Raw genomic sequence first — 27,493 nt, forward strand, 5'->3', positions numbered from 1 at the left:
GGCTGCGGAGTATAGGACGGGGCCTGGACCAAAGATTTGGGGTGCAGCGCTCCGCTACCCAGATCCGGAAGAAGCTGGCGGATCTGAGGTACAGATCCAGTGAACGTATTACCAGCATCCGGTCACAGACCCTATCCCATCGTGGTGAGTGGTTTTAAAATAGGTTAGCACAGTATATGGCAGCACATGAGTTACAACTGCAATTACAGTGCAGTACCTCAGGTATGTAATGTTATTTGTTCTCCAGCACCTGCAGACCCGGAGCCCCAGCCGGAGTCATCTACAAGCTCGCCAGCGTCACTCCATGAATATGGGTGTAGCTTCGTCTTACGGTAATGCTTTCACATAAAATACGGTCCTTTTGTGGTGCATTGTGGGCACATAGCCTTAATTAGATGAATGTACAGAATTATTTGTCTTACGTTTAACAATTACCTCCGTAGAAATCCCTACATTAGACGATCTCCTGGCGTCACAACGGAGAGTAAGCGAAGCAGTCCAACAGCACGGAGTGATGCTCGCAAGATTTGTGAGGGCCCAACAGCGTCGTGGCAGCCAATAATTTTTTTTTTGTTGTTAATATTTTTGGGTTGGTTGTTGTTATATTTATTTTATTTTTATAAAAAAAAAACGTTAAAGTTTATATCCACTGTTGTGTACACTTTGTTACAAACAAATACGATGTTTCATCACTCACACCCATTATATGTATGCATCTTTATAGATCAGGGGTCTCAAACACGTGGCCCGCGTGTACATACATATATATATGTATGCATCTGTATAGATCAGGGGTCTCAAACACGTGGCCCGCATGTACATACATATATATATGTATGCATCTGTATAGATCAGGGGTCTCAAACACGTGGCCCGCGTGTACATACATATATATATGTATGCATCTGTATAGATCAGGGGTCTCAAACACGTGGCCCGCGTGTACATACATATATATATGTATGCATCTGTATAGATCAGGGGTCTCAAACACGTGGCCCGCATGTACATACATATATATATGTATGCATCTGTATAGATCAGGGGTCTCAAACACGTGGCCCGCGTGTACATACATATATATATGTATGCATCTGTATAGATCAGGGGTCTCAAACACGCAGCCCGCGTGTACATACATATAATATATGTATGCATCTGTATAGACCAGGGGTCTCAAACACGCGGCCCGCGGGCTGCATGCGGACCCTCCGGCTGCTTCATGCGGTCCGCAGGCACAGACCCCGTAACGATCGCGGCGTATGACGTCACTGCCATGCGCAGATGTCAGCTGCTGGCCTCTGATAGGCCGGTGGCTGGCACTGGTATTGCTGTGCAGAGAGCCAGTCTCTGCGCGGCAATACACTGCACTACAGCGCTGATGTCCGCGGCTGCTGGAGAGAGCCGCGATCGTTACAGGGTCTGTGCCTGCGGGCCACTGGTGCAGAGGACGGCGAGGGAACGGAGGACAGGTGAGATTTTTTTTTTCCCTCTGTGATGCGAAATACAGCACAGGGGGACCTGTGCTCAGTTTGGGGGGGGCACTGTGATCAGTATGGGGGGGACGGAGACCCTGAGCGCTGTACGGGAGGGTATGGGGACCCTGAGGGCTGTATGGGGGGACGGGGACCCTGTGCGCAAAATGGGGGGGGGGCCTGGATGTGGGGGGACGTGTGCAACATAAGGACCAGGATGGGAGACCATGTCTGCAAGATGAGGACCAGTTCAAAAGGTGTATAGAAAATAAAATGGTATCACTAAAAATGTCACTTTGCAGTGCAAATAATGTGGACCCCCAAATTAAATGTTTTTCCATGTGCGGCCCATATGCCCAGCTGAGTTTGAGACCCCTAGTATAGATGCACCCAGTCCATTACCCCGCCTAGTAGACCTGCTAATAACTTTATGCTGAAGTCAGTAAAGCAGGCTGCAAGTCTTAATTCAAAAAACATTTTTATTATGAACAAATATTTTAATAAATAAACAATAAAATTAACTATAAATTAAACAATAACTTAACAATTTAAACATTTTACTTAAACCCTACAAGGAAAACATCACTAAAGCTCTTGATACAGGTTTTCCACATTTAAAAATCCTTGGCTGGGCAGAGAAGAGTTCTTCAAGGAACGAATTTGAAAACCTGGGATATGGGGGGGGGGGGGGGGGGCAAGCGGCAGGTTTTGTTGCGGTACAAAACCTGTGGTTCCGGCATTTGTGCCCATGCCTGCCTTGCACAAGGATCACGGTCAATCCTACTATGTACTGTTGATGTTTCATTGAGTTGACCGGCTGCCGCTTTATTTAAAGTTTCGAAAATTACCCTTTCGGCATAGATCCTCTGTGTGCCATCCAGCTTGTGAAGTCGATCAGCGGCAAAGTTGGCAAAGCTGTCCATGCCCAAGTCGGTCTGCTGGCTTAAAATTTTCTTGGCCAAAGAGAGTAGCTCTGTCGATGGTGACAAGGCGGCCTTTCTCTTATTACGTGAGTTGATTACTCACTGAGGTGCAGTAGCTGAGTGGAGGGTTGAGGGTGCAGGGTCTTGACTCGACCCCTCAGTAGCCTCCGCCAGGCTAGGTTCATCACCCAGGATGTCGTCACTTGTGGTTGACATATCTTGCTGATGTTGCTGCGGGAACAGAAAATTAATGTTAAAGTTAAACCCAAAAATTATTTTACAACATCCAGCACCACACCACAGAAATGTGTAGGCATTGGATATATCATATAGCAGTACAGGATATGAAATGTCATTCAACGGTATGAGAACTAAGTGAGTTGAAAATAGTAAAGGAGTGTACTTATCTGAACAGGAAGGGATAACTTGTAAACTGCAGAATTAAGCAGGTAAAACCTTAGTTAATATTTTCTATTAAACTATGGCATGTGCATACCAAGTTTAAATGCTATTTACAGGGAAGCAAGCAAAGAAGGCACTTACATCTCCAAAAGGGGTGTCAGTCGGGATCACAGGGTCTTCATTCATGGTCTGCCGCATGGAAGATACTGTTGTGCGTGGCAGCTCCTGGTCACGGGTGAAACCAAGTAATTCATAGTACCATAACGATGGCACATACACTTGATCTGTGCCAGGCACCAGACTTCATTGACTTCTCGACCTTGTTCAACTCTTTTTTATACACTGTGCGAAGACCCTGGATCTTTTTACGAACAACTGTCTCATCCACCTTCTCGCTGGGATTATGGTGCTTAAAGAGATCTATTCGTTTCCCATATGCCTCCCTTTTTTTATTGCGGTTGCTGTAGTCAGCAGACTTAATCTGCCAAAGGCAAGGCAGGGACCGATACATCTCGATAAGTTCTCGAACGAATTCTTCAGTATTGTAAGACATCTGAAATAAAAAATAGCATATAGTGAGCATACATGGAACATTTGAAAAAAAGAAAAAAATACCGTTGTAACCACACTACCGTGTGCACACGAGGCCACCTAAAATGGCTGCCCATGCTAAAGCATATGTACCCAAATAGAAGCCAAGCTCGCCCTCCCTCCCTCCAAAGCAATAATAGCAGATAATAATAGTAGGTGTCCTATAAATTAAGGAGGCAACGGGAACGCATTTGAGACCCCAAACGATACTTACCGTGAACAGAGTATAGATCACAAGAACCGTTGAAGAATCGAAGAAGAGTCGCAGCCCGGAGAACTCTACTACGATCTGTAAATCAGCACGCGGTCAGGAACAATGAACGGAAGCGCTACTATGTCTCCTCATAATGCAAGGCCGCCATCCAATCAGAACGCAGTAGCGACCACCAATCGGAACTGAATGGGCGCGGAAAAGGTAACGCAAATGCACACCTTTATGACTACGTCACACAGTACGTCCCTCATCGAGGTCTGAATCGTCAGAGCAGCTGCTATGTGTGACAGGGTCACAACGACCAACGACATCGTTTTACAGGTCGCTGTGTCGTTGCAGTGTCGTTGGTGGGATCGGACTGTTTGACATCTCACCAGCGAGTACGTAGCGACGCAGCAACGATCTCTACCAGGTCGCATCGTTGTCGGGATCGTTGTAGCGTCGCTCAGTGTGACGGTACCTTAAGTGTGGAGGAGAGAAGGAGGTCTTGGGAGGACCGAAGATTACGTGAGGGAATATATCGGGAGATTAGTTCACAGATGTATGGAGGAGAGAGGTTATGGATGGCTTTGTAGGTCAGTGTTAGTAGTTTGAACTATATATGCTGGGCAATTGGGAGCCAGTGAAGGAATATGCAAAGGGGATTAGCAGAGGAGTAGCGAGGTGAGAGATGAACTAGTCGTGCAGCAGAGTTGAGGACGGACTGGAGGGGTGCGAGAGTGTTAGCAGTTAGGCCACAGAGGAGGGTGTTGCAGTAGTCGAGGCTGAAGATGATGAGGGCATGCACAAGCAGTTTAGTAGATTGACGGTTGAGGAAAGGACGGATTCTGGAAATATTTTTGAGCTGGAGGCGACAGGAGGTGGCGAGAGCTTGGATGTGTGGTTTGAAGGACAGGGCAGAGTTAAGAGTTACTCTGAGGCATCGGATTGCCGTTACAGGGGAAAGTGTGATCATGGTGTCATTTATTGTGACAGAAAGATCAGGTGGGGAAGATATGCGAGATGGGGAAAGATGATGAGTTCAGTTTTGTCCACATTGAGCTTGAAGAAGCGAGAGGAAAAGAAGGAGCATATGTTTATAGACATGCTGGGATTTTGGACAGCACAGAGGTGACATCTGGGCCAGAGAGGTAGATCTATGAGTCATCAGCGTACAGATGGTACTGGAAGATAATGGGATTTTATGAGCTGTCCCAGGCCAAGGGTATAGGTGGAGTAGAGTAGGGGTCCTAGGACAGAGCCTTGAGGGACTCCAACAGAGAGGGGGCAGGATGAGAAGGTAATGTGGGAGTGGGAGTCGCTAAACGTGCGGTTAGAAAGGTATGAGGAAATCGAAGATAGGGCAAGGTCTTTGACGACAAAGGAAGATAGGATCTGTAGTAGGTGGTCAGATGTGTCGAAGGCAGAGGACAGGTCAAGAAGAAGGAGTAAGTCATTAGTAATTTTGGTAAGGGCAGTTTCAGTGAAATGGTGAGGGCAGAAGCCAGATTGCTGGTTGTCGAAGAGAGAGTTAGATGAGAAGTGAGAGGAAAGTTCAGCATGAACATGTTGCTCAAGGAGTTTGGAGGCAAATGGGAGCAGCGATATGGGGCGGTAGCTGGGCAAGGCGGTTGGGTCGAAGGATGGCTTTTTGAAGATGGGCGTGATTGTGGCATGTTTGAAGGCAGTGGGGAAGGTACCAGAAGTTAGTGATAGGTTGAAGAGATGGGTTAGGGATGGGATGAGTGTGGGGGTGAGGTTGGGGAGGAGGTGGGATGGGATGGGGTCGAGTGCACAAGTGGTGAGGTGTTATTTGGAGAGGAGTGAGGTCTCCTTCCGTGATGTTGGAAAGGGAGGTTATGGGGGAAGGGCAATGGTCTGGGAAACAAAGGGGTTATGGTGGTCGGACAGTAAAGACTTGCCGTGTTTGGTCAATCTTGTTTTTGAAGTGTGTGGCAACCTTTATTGATGGTGTGGAGGATGGATTTTTTTTGTTGGGTGGCTCCCAAGGTCTAAACCTAAGGCTGCGTGCCCACGTTGCGGATTACAAGCGTTTTTGATGCGGAATTTCCGCAGCGGAAAACGCTTGTAAAACGCTTGGTAAGCCGCACCCCATGGTCCCCAATGAGAATCCGCAAGTTCTATGCCCATGCTGCGGATTTTTCCGCAGCGTTTATGCTGCGTTCAAAAATCCGCAGCATGTTCATTAATTTTGCGTTTCCACAAGCGGAATTGCCTTATTTAATGCATGAAAAAACGCAAGGCAATTCCGCATGTCGAAAACGCGCGATAAACGCACGATAAACGCTTGCGGAATTCCGCATGCGTTTTTCCGGGAGAGGACATGCGAAAATGAAGCAGAAATTTTCTGCTTCATTTCCGCAACGTGGGCACATAGCCTAAAAGGTGAGACTATAGTCTTGACATTTAAGATATTTGTTTTACATCTAAGATAAGTGAACCGAGGTTTTTTTTGGAGATGATGATTCCTTTTAAAAAGGGATGATTTCAAAGGACAGAACAATACTTGAGTAGCATGTCCCTCACTTTATTGTGGCTAACATTACTGTAAATGCTTTAATAAAATTCATATTACAATCATCTACTTGTGTCTTATTTTAAGACTAGGAATCAAGCTTTCCTTTTGTGAGTTGACTTGCTTTCATTTTTGCTCGTCATACTAGTGATTTAGGATAAATCTTTGCGAAGGAATCTTTTACACAGAATTGGAGTTGGGCGTATTTATTGGTGTGGAATTGACTACTCGGATTTTACAAAAATCAGTATTCTCCCAAAGGGGATTTTTTGTAATTCGCACCACGTGCATTCAGCTAGCCGCCATTTTGCTGAACGTTTGAGGGTCGGTAAAATGTTAACAAAAACCTAATGCTGACCTCACCACGCTTTACATGCTCTCCCTCGTGCAATTGTCGGCTCCTCTTCTTACCAATGACATGATGTCTCCATGCTAGGCTGGGACTTCCGGCTGTGACTAGGTCTGAGATGTACCTAGTCGTGGCTGAATGTCCCGGTCTAGGGTGCGCATACTACAGTCTTGGCTCATGTTGCGAAGATGCCCAAGATTTCAGTGTGAGGTGGGAGTAAGGAGACGTGTCGAGGACCATATGGGGGACAGTGAACAGTGGAGGTGAGAGGTGAAGTATTAGTTGTTGTTTTTTCTACATCTTATGTTTAATATGATCTGTAGACCCCAGATTCTTGGAGAAAAAGTCTGCTGCGGATTGAATTTTATGGTAAAATCCGAGTGAGACATTATTCTTCACGAATTTAATGTCCCTTATTTATGGTCTGGGGCCATTGCCTTATGCTCAACTTCCCACTGTCACCTGTTTGGTCCTTGCCGCATTTTCACATCTCCCCGAGAGGGTTCTGTGCATATGCGCCCATGGTCATGGTACACACCATGACATCATGACGCCATTTTGGGTGGAGGCGCAGAACTCTTTCAGTCCTCATGAAAGCCGGGAGTACCAGCCCAGCTTGAGAGGCCCATGGATTTCAGTGCAACTGAGGGGAACTGGACTGGTGACGTAGAGGGGTCGCAGAGGTGAATATAAGTGCTTTTTTTTTACATTTTGCTGAATTTGCATGGAAGCAAATTACAAAATATGCGCATTTTGGCCAATACAGATTTTTGAAAATTTCGATAAGAATTTAATTCCACTTAAATTTATATGCTTCTCTCTAGTAGTCATCCACTTTTTTGAAAAAAATATTTGGTCGTGCGTACCCCTTCTTCTTCGATTAGAATTAGGTGAAGGTCTTCAATTTGTCTCGTCGAAACGGTATGTGAGAAAGCAAGACCTAGTCATTACTGTTCAAATGTTGGACAAAAGACTCAAGATTATCACTAGAGTTGTCCCAAATGAAGATCAAATCCTCAATAGATCTTTTGTAAAGGGTGATTTAACTCGGTTACTGTTGTACATATTTTCATTTACAAAAAAGACCCATGTAGAGATTGGCAAAGCTAGGGGTGAAACACGTCCCCATAGCAGTTCCTCACGTCTGTCTGTCTAAGAAACCCTCAAAAGAAAACACATCATGAGTAAGTGTGAAATGGATGGCACCGAGTCGGAAGTCACCATGAAGGATGAGCTACGCGTTACCCTGGCCAATCAGTGCGCACATGTGTCTATGTGATGGAAGCGTCGTGTCTCCTTGGTGATGCATCACCCTCCAGTACTACACATCGTGGCTTTGGCACAGGTGCTTGTGTGGCGACCCTGCGGGTTCAGAGTTACAGCATCTCACCCAGAGGTGTGGTACCCCACTTTCAGGTAAGGAGGGAGTACTACCTGGGACCCACACACCCACATCCAACACTACACCACTCCAGACCAGCAGGAGGGGCAAGATGCACTTATTCACTGCTGAGCCCTGTCCCTGGTTGGAAGGGGGAGGAACCAAGAGAGGGGGAACCATGTAGTGGGTGTGGGTGGAGGAAGAAGCTCAGTGGAGCACAGAGGGAAGCAGTATAAAAGAGAGGGTGGAAGGTTCAAGAGAGAGACAGTACAGAGGAGAAACAGTGGGGAGTGGGAGCTCAGAAGGAGCTCCCCTCAGGAGAGAGAAGGGCGGGCCTAGTAAGAGAGGCCCAGGAGAGTGAGAGAGGATGGGAGCAGAGGGAAGGCTCCGGAGACAGAGGGGATTCCAGGGGCACGGTTAGTGCAGGAAGCCACCCGTGCGCCCGAATCTACACGGACGTGGAGGGATCAGGCCGCACAGGGGACCGGTCCCTAAACTAGTGGAGAAGAATCAGGCTCAGCTAGACAACCGGAGGCTGCTGTACTTTCAAGGTGCTGCAGCCAACCACCACAATTACATCGCCGAAAAGGTGGCCAGGGTCCAGGGGACTGCACGTCGCCCGACAAGATCTGAGGCTACCGGCTTGGGACACTGATTGTGAGGCGCAGGGCAGGAGGGTGAGAGCCAGCGCAGTGAGACGACCGGGAAAGGAACACAGAACGGGGTCCCGTTTAAGTACTCCTGAAATACCTGAGAGCTGCTGAACCCCTTCCCTGGAGGACACAGGACGACGTGGGAGGTTACACACCGGTAACTGTAACCTGAAGTCTTGAATAACTGTGAGTAAAAACCCGAAGACTGCACCCCACTGTGTCCTAGAATTATTGCTGCACCATCACCAGCCCCGCACTACACTGCACCAGCAACATCTACCTCATAAAACCCCTATTTCCTGCCCTGGAGCTAAGCTCTGCCTGTGGAGAGCTGAACCAACTCTGCTGCGTCACCATCAGCTCCAGTGCATCTGCTCCGCAGCGGCGGCTCCATATAGCCACATACCACAGGTGGCATCACGAACATTATCTATAAAAACTTTATTCCCTTTTACTTTCCCTTTAATTGACCGCCCTGGGTCACGGACCGGGTCACTGCCACTGTGACATCCCCCAGCATCGACCGGCCCGGCTACCGAGTACCCCACGGCTCAGGGGGAGCGTCATACTTGCATAAGAGACGTCATGTCTCCATGGTGACACAACATCAGAGATGTTTAAGAAATGAAAGCTGAGCTGTGATTGGTCGCCATAAACAACAATCACTTCCCCTTTCATGATGTATATATCAATGAGCGGGTGCAGGCGTACGGCGCCATCCCAGGAGCTGCGTTACACAGCCAGCACCGGCCTCTAACAGCAGCGACCGATCCGATCGCTGCTGTTTAACCCCTTAAATGCTGCTGTCAACCTGAGGCATTCAAGGACTTCGATTCTGTTCCAGTGGCAGTACGGGCCACCCCATGACCAATGGGTTACCATGACAACCGGGTTAACCGACCCACAGGCTGAGCTTCATAGAGGACCCTTGATTTTTTGCTATGTAACGTAAAAGAATGCAAAAGTGCAATTATTTGACGCCTTAAATGCCGTAAAGCAGAAAGAAAAAAAAAACCACACAAAAAAAATATTTTTTTTATTTGCTGCACCTCTCCCCCAAAAAGTGATCCAAACACCGTATGCTCCCCAAGACGATAACAATAAAAATGTCGGCTCAACGCCCAATAAACGGAAAGAAAAGGCTCGGAAAATAGCCACACAAACCAGAATAGGTTTTTTTTTTTACTTATAAAACATGTAGGTTCACTATCGCAGCAATCGCACTGATGTCGAAAATCAGAGGTCTCCGCCATTTTTACAGTAAAAACAAAACAAAATAATTATAATAAAATGATTTATAGTAATATGAACGGAGCAAAAAATAAAGAAGTTATGGCTCTTGATAGAAGGAGAGGAAACAAAAAAACAACGAAATAACGAAAAATCGCACTGACGGGTGGCGCAGATAATAAACGCTCGGCAGGGGGCGCTGCGGCCACACAGTCTGTGGCGGGGGCGGGGCCTGCAGACGGCTCCTCCCCCCCGGCCAGTATAGGCTGATCCCAATGCTGTGAGGAGAACAGTGCGGACCGAGGACGGTTGAGGATGGACGCGTTACCTGCGCTCTGCCTGCTGCTGCTGGGGCTCTGCTCACTGACACTGGCGGTAAGGACGGCGGACACCGGAGCGGAGGGAGCGGGAAATGGCGCCTGCAGGGGGACTGCGTGTATGGGAGGGACTACCACCCCCAATATACCTGTGCTCACACTACAGGAGGGACTACTACCCCCTGTGTACCTGTATTCCCACTACAGGAGGGGCTGCTACCCCCAATATACCTGTACTCCCACTACAGGAGGGGCTGCTACCCCCAATATACCTGTACTCCCACTACAGGAGGGACTGCTACCCCCAATATACCTGTACTCCCGCTACAGGAGGGGCTGCTACCCCCAATATACCTGTACTCCCGCTACAGGAGGGGCTGCTACCCCCAATATACCTGTACTCCCGCTACAGGAGGGGCTGCTACCCCCAATATACCTGTACTCCCGCTACAGGAGGGGCTGCTACCCCCAATATACCTGTACTCCCGCTACAGGAGGGGCTGCTACCCCCAATATACCTGTACTCCCGCTACAGGAGGGGCTGCTACCCCCAATATACCTGTACTCCCGCTACAGGAGGGACTGCTACCCCCAATATACCTGTACTCCCGCTACAGGAGGGGCTGCTACCCCCAATATACCTGTACTCCCGCTACAGGAGGGGCTGCTACCCCCAATATACCTGTACTCCCGCTACAGGAGGGGCTGCTACCCCCAATATACCTGTACTCCTGCTACAGGAGGGGCTGCTACCCCCAATATACCTGTACTCCCGCTACAGGAGGGGCTGCTACCCCCAATATACCTGTACTCCTGCTACAGGAGGGACTGCTACCCCCAATATACCTGTACTCCCGCTACAGGAGGGACTGCTACCCCCAATATACCTGTACTCCCGCTACAGGAGGGGCTGCTACCCCCAATATACCTGTACTCCCGCTACAGGAGGGGCTGCTACCCCCAATATACCTGTACTCCCGCTACAGGAGGGGCTGCTACCCCCAATATACCTGTACTCCTGCTACAGGAGGGGCTGCTACCCCCAATATACCTGTACTCCCGCTACAGGAGGGGCTGCTACCCCCAATATACCTGTACTCCCGCTACAGGAGGGGCTGCTACCCCCAATATACCTGTACTCCCGCTACAGGAGGGGCTGCTACCCCCAATATACCTGTACTCCCGCTACAGGAGGGGCTGCTACCCCCAATATACCTGTACTCCCGCTACAGGAGGGGCTGCTACCCCCAATATACCTGTACTCCCGCTACAGGAGGGACTGCTACCCCCAATATACCTGTACTCCCGCTACAGGAGGGACTGCTACCCCCAATATACCTGTACTCCCGCTACAGGAGGGACTGCTACCCCCAATATACCTGTACTCCCGCTACAGGAGGGGCTGCTACCCCCAATATACCTGTACTCCCGCTACAGGAGGGGCTGCTACCCCCAATATACCTGTACTCCCGCTACAGGAGGGGCTGCTACCCCCAATATACCTGTACTCCCGCTACAGGAGGGGCTGCTACCCCCAATATACCTGTACTCCCGCTACAGGAGGGACTGCTACCCCCAATATACCTGTACTCCCGCTACAGGAGGGACTGCTACCCCCAATATACCTGTACTCCCGCTACAGGAGGGACTGCTACCCCCAATATACCTGTACTCCCGCTACAGGAGGGACTGCTACCCCCAATATACCTGTACTCCCGCTACAGGAGGGACTGCTACCCCCAATATACCTGTACTCCCGCTACAGGAGGGACTGCTACCCCCAATATACCTGTACTCCCGCTACAGGTGGGACTGCTACCCCCAATATACCTGTACTCCCGCTACAGGTGGGACTGCTACCCCCAATATACCTGTACTCCCGCTACAGGTGGGACTGCCACCCCCAATATACCTGTACTCCCGCTACAGGTGGGACTGCCACCCCCAATATACCTGTACTCCCGCTACAGGTGGGACTGCCACCCCCAATATAGCTGTACTCCCGCTACAGGAGGGGCTGCTACCCCCAATATAGCTGTACTCCCGCTACAGGAGGGGCTGCTACCCCCAATATAGCTGTACTCCCGCTACAGGAGGGGCTGCTACCCCCAATATAGCTGTACTCCCGCTACAGGAGGGGCTGCTACCCCCAATATAGCTGTACTCCCGCTCCAGGAGGGGCTGCTACCCCCAATATAGCTGTACTCCCACTCCAGGAGGGGCTGCTACCCCCAATATAGCTGTACTCCCACTCCAGGAGGGGCTGCTACCCCCAATATAGCTGTACTCCCACTCCAGGAGGGGCTGCTACCCCCAATATAGCTGTACTCCCACTCCAGGAGGGGCTGCTACCCCCAATATAGCTGTACTCCCACTCCAGGAGGGGCTGCTACCCCCAATATAGCTGTACTCCCACTCCAGGAGGGGCTGCTACCCCCAATATAGCTGTACTCCCACTACAGGAGGGGCTGCTACCCCCAATATAGCTGTACTCCCACTACAGGAGGGGCTGCTACCCCCAATATAGCTGTACTCCCACTACAGGAGGGGCTGCTACCCCCAATATAGCTGTACTCCCACTATAGGAGGGGCTGCTACCCCCCCAATATACTCCCTCTATAGGAGGGACTGCTACCCCCCCCCAATATACCTGTACTCCCTCTATAGGAGGGACTGCTACCCCCCCCCCAATATACCTGTACTCCCTCTATAGGAGGGACTGCTACCCCCCCCAATATACCTGTACTCCCTCTATAGGAGGGACTGCTACCCCCCCCAATATACCTGTACTCCCTCTATAGGAGGGACTGCTACCCCCCCCAATATACCTGTACTCCCTCTATAGGAGGGACTGCTACCCCCCCAATATACCTGTACTCCCTCTATAGGAGGGACTGCTACCCCCCCAATATACCTGTACTCCCTCTATAGGAGGGACTGCTACCCCCCCAATATACCTGTACTCCCTCTATAGGAGGGACTGCTACCCTCCCAATATACCTGTACTCCCTCTATAGGAGGGACTGCTACCCCCCCAATATACCTGTACTCCCACTGCAGGAGGGACTGCTACCCCCAATATACCTGTACTCCCTCTATAGGAGGGACGGCTACCCCCCGATATGTCTGTACTTACACATTCAGTATACATGTACTTGCTGTGGGGATGAACGCTGTTATGTACTTGCTGTGGTGGTGAGCGCCGTTATGTATGTGCCATAAGGGGTGAGCACCGTGGTTATATCTGCACTATGTGGCCAGGACTTTGTGTCTTGTGTACATTTTCTTGCCCTTCATTTCAGTATAATTCTGCACTATAGGTGAGCACACTATCGGTGCAGATCTTCTCGCTTCCTCCATAGGTGATTGTGTAGTACAGTGTTTCCCAAACCCTTCACCTGGGCAATACTAAGGAAATCCTGAAAACATGACGTGTGGGGGGCTGTGAGTACTGGAGTTTGGGAACACTGGTGTAGTATATCGGAGCTTGTACTGCAGTTTATTATTGCACTATAGCCGTGAATGTTTTGTGGTGCCCAGTATCGCAGTACGGTGTGTGTGTACTTGCTCTATAGGGCAGCACGATCTGCCTTAGTGTTCAGCGCTGAGCCTGGCGTATACCCTCACTAGGTGAATGGTGTCATATGCCAGTGATGTGAGTTTCTTTTTACAAATCCAGTCATTTTGGAAGACTATGCACCTTTACACTAACCATTGCAATGTGGTGTCTGTGCTGTGTGTGGGTTGTAATACTGCTGTACCACAACCATGTAGAGATCTGCACCCTGTGTGTCCTATGCACTTGCCCCTCTGTAAAGTGACACCTTTATTGTAATTCTTGTGTTTATCCCACCATTGAATCTTGTTGGGGGGTCTGCCACTCCTTCTCATTTAACTTTGATTTTTCTGCCACCCTCTCCCCCCACCTATTACTATTAGTATCTCTGGAGGGGCTAAATATCTGCTTGTAAAAATCCCACAAATTGCTTTCTAATGTGACAATCACGGGTGACAAAAAGTGACACATTTTGCAAAGTTGCTTTTCACTTTCCAACAATTGTGATTTGACTTCAAACCATTTTACTTCTTGCTTTGAAAAAACCTGAATGGGACTGATTGGATGGAAGAAGGATGTGTTCTCTGACCCTCTAATGTTTTTGCTAATGTTTAATTTCTTTTTTGTGTGTATTAAAACATGGGCGATATAACATCACTTTATCACTGTTGTCCCAACTGACCTTGGGGATAAGTGGTGCAGCGCCGCTTATCTTACACCAGCTGATACTCTGATGCTAGGGACGTCACCTGGTTGTTTAAAGACGGTGCCTGACTGGGTCGGCAGTGTCTCATTTATTCGTGTGCGCTCTTTAGAGAGGGTGAATATCGAGACTACTGTTTAGGAAATGCTCTGTGCTGCTGTGAGGCTCTGCTTGACTTTTGGCTGGAGTTGCCTGCCGTACAAATGTTTGTGTGAGGACATTAGAGTTTTGATCCTCATCGGATAAGGATGTTCTAGGTATCGATTTTTGGGAAATGTTTAAAAGATGGATCTGTGCTCCAATATTTGTTTTGAGAAGGTCTTCTGCTATATTTATATCTAGTCATCAATCCAGCCATGAGATGGCCTAGGGAGACGCACTACTTTTGTATGTATGTTGGCCAGAGTTGCATGCCACTCTGATTTTGCTCTGCGCTTGATTGGAAGTAAGGGCGAAGAAGTTCCAGCACCTAGAGTGCTGGCAGAACTCTGAGTAACCCCCCTCTTAAAATGAGTGGATGGCAAGAACAAGTGTATAAACTTAAGGGCACCATCCAAATAACTCCAGCACGTACACTGAAACTCAAGTTTGCCTTGATACGTGGTGAGTACCGCAAGCTTTGTGTGTGCATGAGAGAGAGAAAAACGTAGGTTTTTTTTTTATTATTTTTTGTAGAGATTTGATGCGCCTGTAATGAGAAATTTACTACAGAAGGAAGCATAATAATAATTATAATAGTCTTTATTTATATAGCGCCAACATATTCCGCAGCGCTTAACAATTCACAGGTTCATATACAACAGTCATAAGTAACATAGCTAAAGATAATACAATAATTACAGCAAAAATGACGACCCTGCTCGTAAGAGCTTACAATCTACAATGAGGTGGAGGTGACACAAAGTATAGGGGCTTATTTACAAGGATGGTCCAGGCATCTTGAGGTGATGAGGGATAGATAAAGGCTGCATGAGCTCATCACCAGCCAGTATTTGTAGTGCTTTTGGGTTCGGTGGAGACTTTTATGTTTGGAGAAATAAGGGATGGGCTATAAGAAGATAAAAGGACTTCGATTAGGGAAGGTGATAGGCTGCTTTAAACAGGTGTGTTTTTAGGGAGCGCCTAAAACTGTGTAAGTTGTGGTTCATCCTAATTTCTTGGGGTAGAGCATTCCAGAGAATAGGTGTAGCTCGGGAGAAGTCTTGAAGCCGGGAGTGGGAGGTACGGATTAGTGCGGATGCTAGTCGAAAGTCGCTTGCGGAGCGTAGAGAACGGGTAGGCCGATAAACGGAAATGAGGGAAGAGATGTAGGGGGGTACCACACTGTGGAGGGCTTTGTGGGTGAGAACAAGCTATTTAAATTGGATCCTATAATTCATGGGCAGCCAGTGCAATGACTGGCACAGAGCGGAGGAGTCTGAGTAACGGTTAGCCAAATGGATGACTCTGGCTGCAGCATTAAGGATGGACTGGAGGGGGGAAAGTCGAGTGACGGGGAGGCCAATTAATAGAGTTACAGTAGTCAAGGCGGGAGTGGATCAGGGCGACAGTCAGGGTTTTTGTTGTTTCCAAGGTGAGAAAGGGGCAGATTCTAGAGATGTTCTTCAGGTGCAAGCGACAAGAGCGGGCAAGAGATTGTATGTGGAAGGTGAAGGAGAGATTGGTGTCAAACACAACGCCCAGACAACGCTCCTGCTGGCTCGGCATTATTGTGGTGCCACACATGGAGAGGGAGATGTCAGATTTAGAGAGGTGAGTAGAAGAAGTTCAGTTTTGGAAAGGTTGTGTTTCAGGTAGAGAGCGGACATGATGTTAGAAACTGCGGCCAGACAGTCACTGGTGTTCTGTAGTACAGCGGGGGTAAGGTCAGGGGATGAGGTGTATAGTTGTGTCATCAGCATAAAGATGGTACTGAAAGCCAAATTTGCTGATGGTCTGTCCAATTGGGGCTGTGTAGAGAGAGAAGAGAAGAGGGCCAAGGACTGAACCCTGAGGAACCCCAATAGTGAGGGGAAGAAGTGGAGCCAGCGAATGATACACTGAAAGAGCGGTCAGATAGGTAGGAGGAGAACCAGGAGAGAGCAGTGTCTTGTATGCCGATTGAGTGGAGCATAGAGAGTAGGAGGTGGTGGTCAACGGTGTCGAAGGCTGCAGAGAGTCAAGAAGAATGAGCAGAGAGTGATTGCCATTATGTTTTGCTGTCAGAAGGTCGTTGGTTACGTTGAGTGCAGTTTCTGTGGAATGTAGGGGGTGGAAGCTGGACTGTGATGGGTCTAGAAGAGAGTGAGTGGAGAGGTAACTGGTAAGGTGGGAGTGGACCAGGCGCTCCAAGAGTTTAGACATGAAGGGAAGATTGGAGACTGGTCTGTAGTTGTTTGTGCAGGAAGGGTCAAGAGAGGGCTTTTTTAATAATGGAGTAATGATGGAGTGTTTGAAGGATGAGGGGAAGACACCAGAAGAGAGGGAGAGGTTGAAGATTTTAGTTAGGTGAGTAGTGACGACTGAAGATATGTAAATCAGTGTGGAAGTGCACTGGGGGCGTGTCACTGCACTTGTCTACACTGATTTCTTATGACCGGCATATCTAATCTCAAAAAAAGTAACGTGGTGTGGCGTGTGTTTGTTTTTGTTTTTTTTTCCCTTCTCTGTGACAAGCAGCAATGCAGCCATACTACCACGGCCTCCGTGTATAAAATGTGCTGACTTGTTCAGTCTAAACGCCTAAATTCCTGAAAATGAATTGATCAATGAAGATTTAGTAGAAATCCAAGCCATAAAACTATCAAGACGGGTGGATAAGGACATGTGATAACTGAGACATCGTTGTCTGCCATTGCATATTGTAGCTATACCAGGTATGCATAACCCTTTCTGGTCTGAGGGCTGCAGTAAAGGTTAAAGGGGTATAACCCTTTAAGGTGTTTATAGCAGAGCAAAAGTATATTATAAATGTCGGAGACGCTGATTTCACTACCAGGTTTGTTGTATTTCTGGAAAATGGGGGAGGGAAGAGAGCACCCCCCCAATCAGTACTCCAGAGAGGAGACCCTGTAACTCCAGTGCAGACTATGGGTGTTATTGTGACTGGCTGCATTTCACAATGCCCATAAATTAGGATGGGTTCTGTGATGGGACGTTGATCCAGGGAACTAGTGATTGACGAATGTGGAGTCGAGAGGGAGGGTTTTTTTTTTTTTTTTCCCTCTAATATGGATCTGTTTGTATCTCACCCGTGGGGTTTTTGCCTTCTTCTGGATCAACATGTTGGGTTATAGTTTGAACTTCTGACTTGGCGTCTGTGAACCACTTAGCGGGCATGAGCCCTATACTACCTGACCGTATATGAGACAGAAGAGGCCGATAGGTGCCACTTCAGGCGCTGGATAAGCCCTTCAACGTATGGGCATTGAACTGTTGAGCAGAATTGTATGTAAGTCACAACACTGTGTAAGATGTGCCACAAGGGAGAGACATGAGGGGGGCACCATTCAGATGGGCATCATCATGTCATCCCGAGTTAAGGGGCGTCTTTGGTTTCCCAGTTGGCAGTGAACTGGGATTTCTTCTCATTCTCTAAATGACCTTCTCACTTTTGTTCAGCGGCAGACGTAATGGACGTGTACAGAGTCTCTCTGAATATTAATGACTTCTAGAGTTTGTCCTTCCATGAATGAAGCCAGTGACCACCTCCTGACGGCACAAAGCCTAAAGCCCCCGTCACACTAAGCGATGCAGCAGCGATCCCTACAACGATACGACCTGTCAGGGATCGTTGCTGCATCGCTAATACATCGCTGGTGAGCTGTCAAACAGGCAGGCTCACCAGCGATCAGGGGAGCAGCGATATCGTGGAAAGAATCGTTCCACGATGTCCTGCTCCCGTTACCAGCCTGCTGCAAGCAGGAGCAGGCTGGTAACTATGGTAAACATCGGGTTACTAAGTGCGCGTGTGCCCCTAGTAACCCGCTGTTTACCATGGATACCACTCTGCTACGGTGCGCGGGAGCCTCCGTGCACCGTAGCAGAGTGGTATCCATGGTAAACAGCGGGTTACTAAGTGCGCGCGTGCCCCTAGTAACCCGATGTTTACCATAGTTACCAGCCTGATCGCTGCTCCCGCTGGTCACACACAGCGATGTGTGCTGGCCAGCGGGAGGCCAACGACCAAAAAATGGTCCAGGACACTTTGCAACGATCAGCGACCTCACAGCAGGGGCCTGATCGTTGCAAAGTGTCACACACAGCGACATCGCTGGTGAGGTCGCTGGTGAGTCACCAAAACCGTTTCCCGGGTGGGGTGTACCCTCCTTACCGCACTACTCGCTGAGGTTAATCAATGGCACCATTCATTTCATTGTCAGAGGCTCCTGCTAGGTGGTGGATTATCAAATATTCAGTTTTTTTGCACACTCCTAATGGGAGGAAGTTCAGCATGAATACATTGAATTGTGAGCGTTAAATCCTCGCTGTTTCTCTTTCCTATGCATTGTAATAGATGATACACCAGCCTGGTGATATGGAGTCCTCCATTGACTAGATACACATCAATCAAAAAAGCTTTAAATTTTGGAGTCTACCCGCTTTTAATCAATCTTCATAGTTTTTGTAGGAATTCTGTGAATAATCTATTCCCGTTTGCTGCACCCCAATTTCCTAATTTACATTTAATTTGTTCTTGGGTCACAGATGTAACTTCTCACAGAGGTGTTTCCGTCACAGCGTCGTCCCTATGCAGCTGCTGCACCCAGTTCTGGTTGTGCTATAGATTGTTTGGAAAAAATGATCCCCTTGGATAGGACTGATCTCTCTCCTATTCATTGTCCTCACCTGATGCTCTGTGTAAACACGTCCCAGGGTCGGATCACTTACAGCATTGTCTGCCGAGGGGATAAGGTTTCTACCATGACTTGTATTCGGGCCTCTGGCATTGAAGAAGACAGCACCTGTAGGGGTGATCGGTGTGACTACATCCATTTTAAATCATATCTGTTTTCGGTGACTTCTCAGAATAGACGTATGGGTACGATAAGGGGGTTGTTCAGTAACAAATCTGCAGGATAGCTGATAACTTGTTGATCGGGGGGGGGGGGGTCAGACTGCTGAGTCTTGCATGGATTGGCAGAATGGGGAATTTCTATGCGGTACACTTGCTCGACTGACAGCCCCTTTAATTATGCCGGTATTTCTAGCCATTCTAGGTCTTGTATCTTGCATTGACCAGTACTCTGCAGCCTCTCTCATTTTTAGTTGTTTTTGATCTAATGACAGTAACTGGCTGCAATGTTTAATGCACTGCACACTAGACTAGAGCAGGAACCCTGAATATCTATGTAGCGCATGTTCAGAAGCAGTAGCATGTAGGACAGTGACATTATATGGCACTACTGAGAAGTGTAGCTGTGCATCCAGGTCTGGGATGAGGTAGACCACTTAGAGTAGCAGCAGCTGAATCCATCTGTCTTCCTTCCCCTTTTATGTGTTTTAGGTAGAGATGGATTTAACAGTTCGTTGAGTGAATGTTTTGTTCAGGGGGGAAAGTGTCTCATAATTGGAGAAAGAGAAGCATATTTCTGCAAATATACAGAGATTATATATATATAGATATATATTTACAGACCAAAAGTTTGGACACACCTTCTCATTTAAAGATTTTTCTGTATTTTCATGACTATGAAAATTGTACATTCACACTGAAGGCATCAAGACTATGAATTACCACATGTGGAATTATATACTTAACAAAAAAGTGTGAAGCAACTGAAAATATGTCTTATATTCTAGGTTCTTCAAAGTAGCCACCTTTTGCTTTGATAACTGCTTTGCACACTCTTGCCATTCTCTTAATGAACTTCAATAAGTAGTCACCGGAAATGGTCTTCCAACAATCTTGAAGGAGTTCCCAGAGATGCTTAGCGCTTGTTGGCCCTTTTGCCTTCACTCTGCGGTCCAGCTCACCCAAAACCATCTCGATTGGGTTCAGGTCTGGTGACTGTGAAGTCCAGGTCATCTGGTGTAGCACCCCATCACTCTCCTTCTTGGTCAAATAGCCCTTACACAGCCTGGAGGTGTGTTTGGGGTCATTGTCCTGTTGAAAAATAAATGATGGTCCAACTAAATGCAAACCGGATGGAATAGCATGCCGCTGCAAGATGCTGTTGTAGCCATGCTGGTTCAGTATGCCTTCAATTTTGAATAAATCCCCAACAGTGTCACCAGCAAAGCACCACTACACCATCACACCTCCTCCTCCATGCTTCACGGTGGGAACCAGGCATGTAGAGTCCATCAGTTCACCTTTTCTGCGTCGCACAAAGACACGGTGGTTGGAAGCAAAGATCTCAAATTTGGACTCATCAGACCAAAGCACAGATTTCCACTGGTCTAATGTCCATTCCTTGTGTTCTTTAGCCTAAACAAGTCTCTTCTGCTTGTTGCCTGTCCTTAGCAGTGGTTTCCTAGCAGCTATTTTACCATGAAGGCCTGCTGCACAAAGTCTCCTCTTAACAGTTGTTGTAGAGATGTGTCTGCTGCTAGAACTCTGTGTGGCATTGACCTGGTCTCTAATCTGAGCTGCTGTTAACCTGCGATTTCTGAGGCTGGTGACTCGGATAAACTTATCCTCAGAAGCAGAGGTGACTCTTCGTCTTCCTTTCCTGGGGTGGTCCTCATGTGAGCCAGTTTCTTTGTAGCGCTTGATGGTTTTTGCAACTGCACTTGGAGACACTTTCAAAGTTCTCCCAATTTTTCATACTGACTGACCTTCATTTTTTACAGTAATGATGGCCACTCATTTTTCTTTACTTAGCTGCTTTTTTCTTGCCATAATACAAATTCTAACAGTCTATTCAGTAGGACTATCAGCTGTGTATCCACCAGACTTCTGCACAACACAACTGATGGTCCCAACCCCATTTATAAGGCAAGAAATCCCACTTATTAAACCTGACAGGGCACACCTGTGAAGTGAAAACCATTTCCGGTGACTACCTCTTGAAGCTCATCAAGAGAATGCCAAGAGTGTGCAAAGCAGTCATCAAAGCAAAAGGTGGCTACTTTGAAGAACCAAGAATATAAGACATATTTTCAGTTGTTTCACACTTTTTTGTTAAGTATATAATTCCACATGTGTTAATTCATAGTTTTGATGCCTTCAGTGTGAATGTACAATTTTCATAGTCAGGAAAATACAGAAAAATCTTTACACGAGAAGGTGTATCCAAACTTTTGGTCTGTACTGTGTATGTGTATATATATATCGCATCCTAGATCTGAATGAAATATTCTCATTGAAAAGTTTGTTCTGTGTAAAATTGAATGTGCTGACAACAAAATCATCAAAGGAAATCAAATTTATTAACCAATGGAGGCCTGGATTTGGAGTCACCCCCAAAATTAAAGTGGAAAAACACACTACAGGCTGATCCAACTTTGATGTAATGTCCTTAAAACAAGTCAAAATGAAGCTCAGTATTGTGTGTGGCCTCCACGTGCCTGTATGACCTCCCTACAACGCCTGGGCATGCTCCTGATGAGGTTGTGGATGGTCTCCTGTGGGATCTCCTCCCAGACCTGGACTAGAGCATCCGCCAACTCCTGGACAGTCTGTGGTCCAAGGTGACGTTGGTGGATGGAGCGAGACATGATGTCCCAGATGTGCTCAATCGGATTCAGGTCTGGGGAACGGCGGGCCAGTCCATAGCTTCAATGCCTTCATCTTGCAGGAACTGCTGACACACTCCAGCCACATGAGGTCTGGCATTGTCCTGCATTAGGAGGAACCCAGGGCCAACCACACCAGCTTATGGTCTCACAAGGGGTCTGAGGATCTCATCTCGGTACCTAATGGCAGTAAGGCTACCTCTGGCGAGCACATGGAGGGCTTTGCGGCCCTCCAAAGAAATGCCACCCCCACACCATTACTGACCCACTGCCAAACCAGTCATGCTGAAAGATGTTGCAGGCAGCAGATCGCTCTCCACGGTGTCTCCAGACTTTGTCACGTCTGTCACATGTGCTCAGTGTGAACCTGCTTTCATCTGTGAAGAGCACAGGGCGCCAGTGGCGACTTTGCCAATCTTGGTGTTCTGTGGCAAATGAGTGCTGTGAGCACAACCCCCATCTGTGGACGTCAGGCCCTCATACCACCCTCATGGAGTCGGTTTCTAACCGTTGGTGCAGACACATGCACATTTGTGGCCTGCTGGAGGTCATTTTTGCAGGGCTCTGGCAGTGCTCCTCCTGTTCCTCTTTGCACAAAGGCGGAGGTAGCGGTCCTACTGCTGGGTTGTTGCCCTCCTACAGCCCCCTCCACGTCTCCTGGTGTACTGGCCTGTCTCCTGGTAGCGCCTCTAGACACTACGCTGACAGACACAGCAAACCTTCTTGCCACAGCTCGCATTGATGTGCCATCCTGGATGAGCTGCACTACCTGAGCAACTTCTGTGGGTTGTAGAGTCTGTCTCATGCTACCACGAGTGTGACAGCACAACCAACATACAAAAGTGACCAAAACATCAGCCAGAAAGCATTGGTACCGAGATGTGGTCTGTGGTCCCCACCTGCAGAACCACTCCTTTATTGAGGGTGTCTTGATAAGTGCCAATAATTTCCATCTATTGTCTATTCCATTTGCACAGCAGTGTGTCAAATTGATTGTCAATCAGTGTTGCTTCCTAAGTGGCCAGTTTGATTTCACAGAAGTTTGATTTACTTGGAGTTATATTCTGTTGTTTAAGTGTTCCCTTTATGAAGCCTATTATGTGTTCTACACGGTTATCAAGATCACTAGACTGGTAGATGCCACCTTTCCTGCATTTGATTTATCCTGTTTTATTTCGATTATCTAGATCTTCTCATACCTCCAGAAGAAACAAATGTGACTAAGGGTAAAACAGCAGCAGAATCAGGGGAGCTCAGGAATTTTTATTTTTTGCGAAGTATTTCACTGTTTTTAATTTCTTGTCTTCCAAGTGGAAGAGCCCCCACTTGATTGTTATGGGATGCATGGTGTTGGCTCATGCGGATATGTCTGTCGTCTCTGCTTTTCTGCTCTGCTGAGGTTTCCATTTTTCCAGTTTGCTTAGTGCACAAACCTATAGACGGTGCGAAAATAAAGCCCACCGACTCCATTCAGATTCTTGCACTCACAATTACTCAGGTGCCTCCAGAACAAGGTTTGCTGTATTTACTGTGCTTTTAGCACCTCTTGTTTGTATTCGGTGCCCCTCCTCTCCTCCTTTTAGAGTTAACATGTTCAGAGTAATTACTACAAAGGGCGCAGTGTTTGAGGAGCTGCTGTCTGGGGGATCTCCAGGAGGTAATCTGCTCTGCATTGCAACACTGACATAATGTTGTTCTGGTTATCTACCTAAGGTTAAAATCACTTTAGATAGTCAACAAAGTCCAGGTCTGATCAGAAGCCTACAGATGTATTGACCCACAAACCATAGGCATCGGCACAGCTCAGTAATGTGCCCAAATAATCCTGGAAGTAACACTGGCCTCAGTTTATTGAATTTTTTGATCATAGTCACCTGGGAACTGAAGGCTAGAGACCTTGGCTGGGCAAATTCCAGGAGCCCGATGGCCAAAACTCCAAGCCTCATTTCGACAAGTTAACATCTTTCTGCTGTGACCGTCCTCTAACACACAGCTGGTGGTTTAGGGATGATATTTTTGTCCACTCCTGGTCTACAAACACAATTTTGAGTTTCCCAAAACCTGAAATATTTAAGTAAACGCAAAGGCGGAAAGTTTTCTAACCAATTTGTCTCTTAATACGACATTGATTTACTTCCACACTTTGATTAATGGTTCTGTGAAGGAATTCCCACAAGTTCAGCACTTTTTTTCTTGGATTTATCTAGTCACTTGAACTAATTACGCTGACGAGCACCGACATGTAGACAACACGTCATCCAAGGAAGTGACTGATGAGGATAATCGCTGTCGTAGGTCAGGAAAGTTTTGTTAAAACCCAAAGTGGCAACTTCTTACATTTTTGTCTAGCTAAAAAAAAAAAAATAAAAAAAAAAAAAATAAAAAAGCTCTCTTAATATGCAAGTAAGTGTATGGGGTGGTGCATATACGTCTGCGTTTTATCATACTGGAGCCAGTACTACCTTCCTATCATTTCCAAGGATATTTTTGCAGCACCAAAACTTGTGACTTCTCTTAAGCTCATCTGGGTAGTAACAGCAGGGGCTTCTGTGTATTTTATATGTTGTAATATATGCCAGGAATTTGGGTTTAGCCGATGTGCGCTAATCATTTACAGTTTAGACTGCATTACGTACGGGAGCAGGAATTTTTATCCAGCCACGTTTCTCCATAAGAGCAGAGACTGATCAGGGCTGAAGGGAAAATGAACCCGACTGTTCCCAGTTTTTACAACTTCTTGACTGGCCTAATACCAAAGGTCTTCCCAAAATATTAGTCCTTTGTGTTTTGATTTATTTTTTCTTCTAACCTTTTGGCAATACTGTGAATTCTGGTAATCTATGCAAAAAAAAAATGTTTGCCAGAAATTGGGTAAAATCCGAGCAATGATGGTTGTGGGACCATGGCCACGTGTTTCTAAGGCTATGTTCACACATTGCTTTTTTGCATTAAGAAAAAAAAAATCTGCATTTTGCCGTACCAGCAAAGTCTTTGGGATTCCAGAAATCTCATGCACACACCTTGGATTTTGTCTCATCAGTATTTTGTGCTTTGCATGTTTTTTTGCAGAAACACAAAAGCCTGGTGATGGGCTGATGCCAGTGATGCCAAAACCAGAATTATTTTATTTATTTTCACTGAACTTTTATGTACATGCATAAAGAGACAAAATTGATGCTGAAAAAACAGAGTGCACAGTGTGAACATTGCCCATTTGAAAGAGGAGCGATAAGCCTCTTCCTAAGACCAAGTATGGCTGGATCTTAAATTGTATGAACGTATACTGACCCAGTGCAGTAGGAATAGTAATTGACTTCATTCTTATCTTGGACAGCATCTGATGTGGGCCCCCAAATATCTTGAACACGGGAATCCACCATCTCTGCTCTGACTTCTTTTTCTTTGGGAGTTCTGAAAAAGTTCTTTCTTGTAGATGCTGTGGGTATACCCCATGGTGTGACTTGAAGTTCGTGGCAATGCAACATGGGCCCTCGACGATCACAGCTCTCTAATAATATTTGTCTCTTCATATGGGCCAAAGAGGCCTTTTGGTTCCTCCAAGGCTCCAGAGCCTGGGTGTGACTGCTATCTCTGCATCGGCTAGGAATATTCTTCTAAGCATTTGTTGCGTAACCCTGCAGATGTGCCAAAGGCTCCTGATCGCTGTGCACCAGGGTGGCCCACTTTATCAACGGCTATGGTGAACATGGCAGCATTGAGTTGGCAAACTGGGATCACTGGACCCCAGTTCTGCCAATATGGACCCTACCTCCTGGCACGGAAATGGATGTAATATATTAAACAGTTTTGAATTTTTCCCTTTTTTTTTTTTTTTTTAATACAAAGTCGTAAAAAAATATGAAATATAGTGGAATTTTCCTAATGAGCTGTGGCTGCAGCCTTAAAACCGCTCTTGTGGTCTGCATTACAAATAAACCTCCGGTAACCACTTTCCTACTCTTAACCTATAGACTTCTGGTGGTTTTATTTCCCCCCCCCCCCCCCCCCCGACTGAATTTTACTTATATTATTAATAATAATAATATTATTTATTTTTTTTATGGATGTAACTTTTGCCCAGAAAGGTGTCTGACCGGCTCGTACTTCTGTGCCGTTGATTTTACGGTGTCCTCTTTTTTTTTTTTTTTTTTTTTTTTTTTTTTTTTATATATATTAATGCTGTAAAATTGCTCAAAACGTATGACACCTTATTAAAGAGTGTGCGGGGAAACTGTGAGAATAGTTTGTAGCCGCGTTCGACAGCTGTTTACAGTTACAGGTTTTCTGTAGAGGTCAGGTTCAGTTCTCATTTCATGGTTTGTGTAGTCCTTCTTCGACACTCCACCGTCCAGCAGTCTTCAGCCCCCCGAATACCAAACACATTTTCTGGGCCACTCCAGTTATATGAAGTCTATATGTCACCACGTGGTATATGACATCTTGCCAAGCAGGCAACAGATCCATAGTCACTCAACTATTGCCCAAGGCCAGGTCTTGGCTCTTCAAAGTGATTCTGTCCTGGAAACTGTCCTCTTTAGTCTTTGCCATGCGGTGACCATAGTGCTGCACTCTTTAATCCATCAACATTGGTGCACCGACGTGATCCTACTGTGCAAAAGGCCGCTTGTCACTCATGAGTGACAATCAATTGTGAAAATAGACCCAACATCGTCCAGGGTTATTCTCCCTATTCCACTCCTATACAAATTTGATGGTCAGCCGTTCCTATATCAAACTAACCTTATCTAATGAGTATGGCCACTGTTAAGCCCCCTATAGGCGTTTTGGGGCAGGTTTGGTAAACGGGAGTCTTATCGGGTTTGGCCAACATTCTAATATGTATAGGGGCCCCGAACAATTGATTGCCAGGAGTTAATTATCCGACATGTCCGATTTCGGATTTCCGATCATCTGATGAGGTATGCCAGCAGCTCTTTTATTAGGCATGCGGGATCTATAAGAAGGGGGGATGTCTCGGTGCATGGGTACAAGTGTTGCTTTTGAGGTGTATCCAGTGATTTTTGCTAGAAATGGGATCAGGACCTCCTCGGAGTAGTCAAGAAAAATTGTGCAGGTCATCCAAACGACCTTTTGCAGACGGTGATTTAATCACTGGATATCCGCTCTTATTTGGGCACTTATCTATAACTTTTCAAGCACTTGGAATAACTGGGGTAGATGTTAGACTCCCTTTTGTCTTTATGGTTGCAATACCTGGAACAAGAAAGTAAAAGTGGAGCCTGACATGTTCCTGGTGTGACGCAATCCCGGCGCTGCGCCGGCTTATCTAGAGTCGGCTTTCATTTTTCACTTAGTCATCTGTGGTATTATTTTTTTTATTTCCTTCTCAAGTGCTGCCAAGCCCAGCATCCTGCCCAGCACCATCTCCTCACACCTGACATGTTATAACATTAACCTGGGTGTGTGCCTGAACCCATGTCAAGTCATTTGTCTGAAGAGCTTGTCTTCTGCAAGGGGTGGGGGAAACGGCGCTTTCACTTACTCCAGTTGTAACCAAATTATCC

The 27,493-nt window shown here is 47.0% G+C and overlaps 1 protein-coding gene across 1 annotated transcript in view; it reads left to right on the top strand.

Annotated features, from left to right (window-relative positions):
* The first annotated feature begins 9,991 nt into the window (after positions 1-9,991).
* SDC1 (syndecan 1) overlaps positions 9,992-27,493 on the top strand; it is a 34,458-nt gene continuing 16,956 nt past the window's right edge. Inside the window, exon 1 of the mRNA XM_073674113.1 lies at positions 9,992-10,108. Within this exon, the coding sequence (XP_073530214.1) occupies positions 10,049-10,108 (60 nt within the window). The 5' untranslated portion in view covers positions 9,992-10,048. The remainder of the gene's footprint in view (positions 10,109-27,493) is intronic.

Source organism: Phyllobates terribilis, unplaced genomic scaffold (genome assembly GCF_046119375.1).
Source record: "Phyllobates terribilis strain yellow unplaced genomic scaffold, ASM4611937v1 Scaffold_3__8_contigs__length_932513732, whole genome shotgun sequence".
In the NCBI taxonomy this organism is placed as follows: domain Eukaryota; kingdom Metazoa; phylum Chordata; class Amphibia; order Anura; family Dendrobatidae; genus Phyllobates; species Phyllobates terribilis.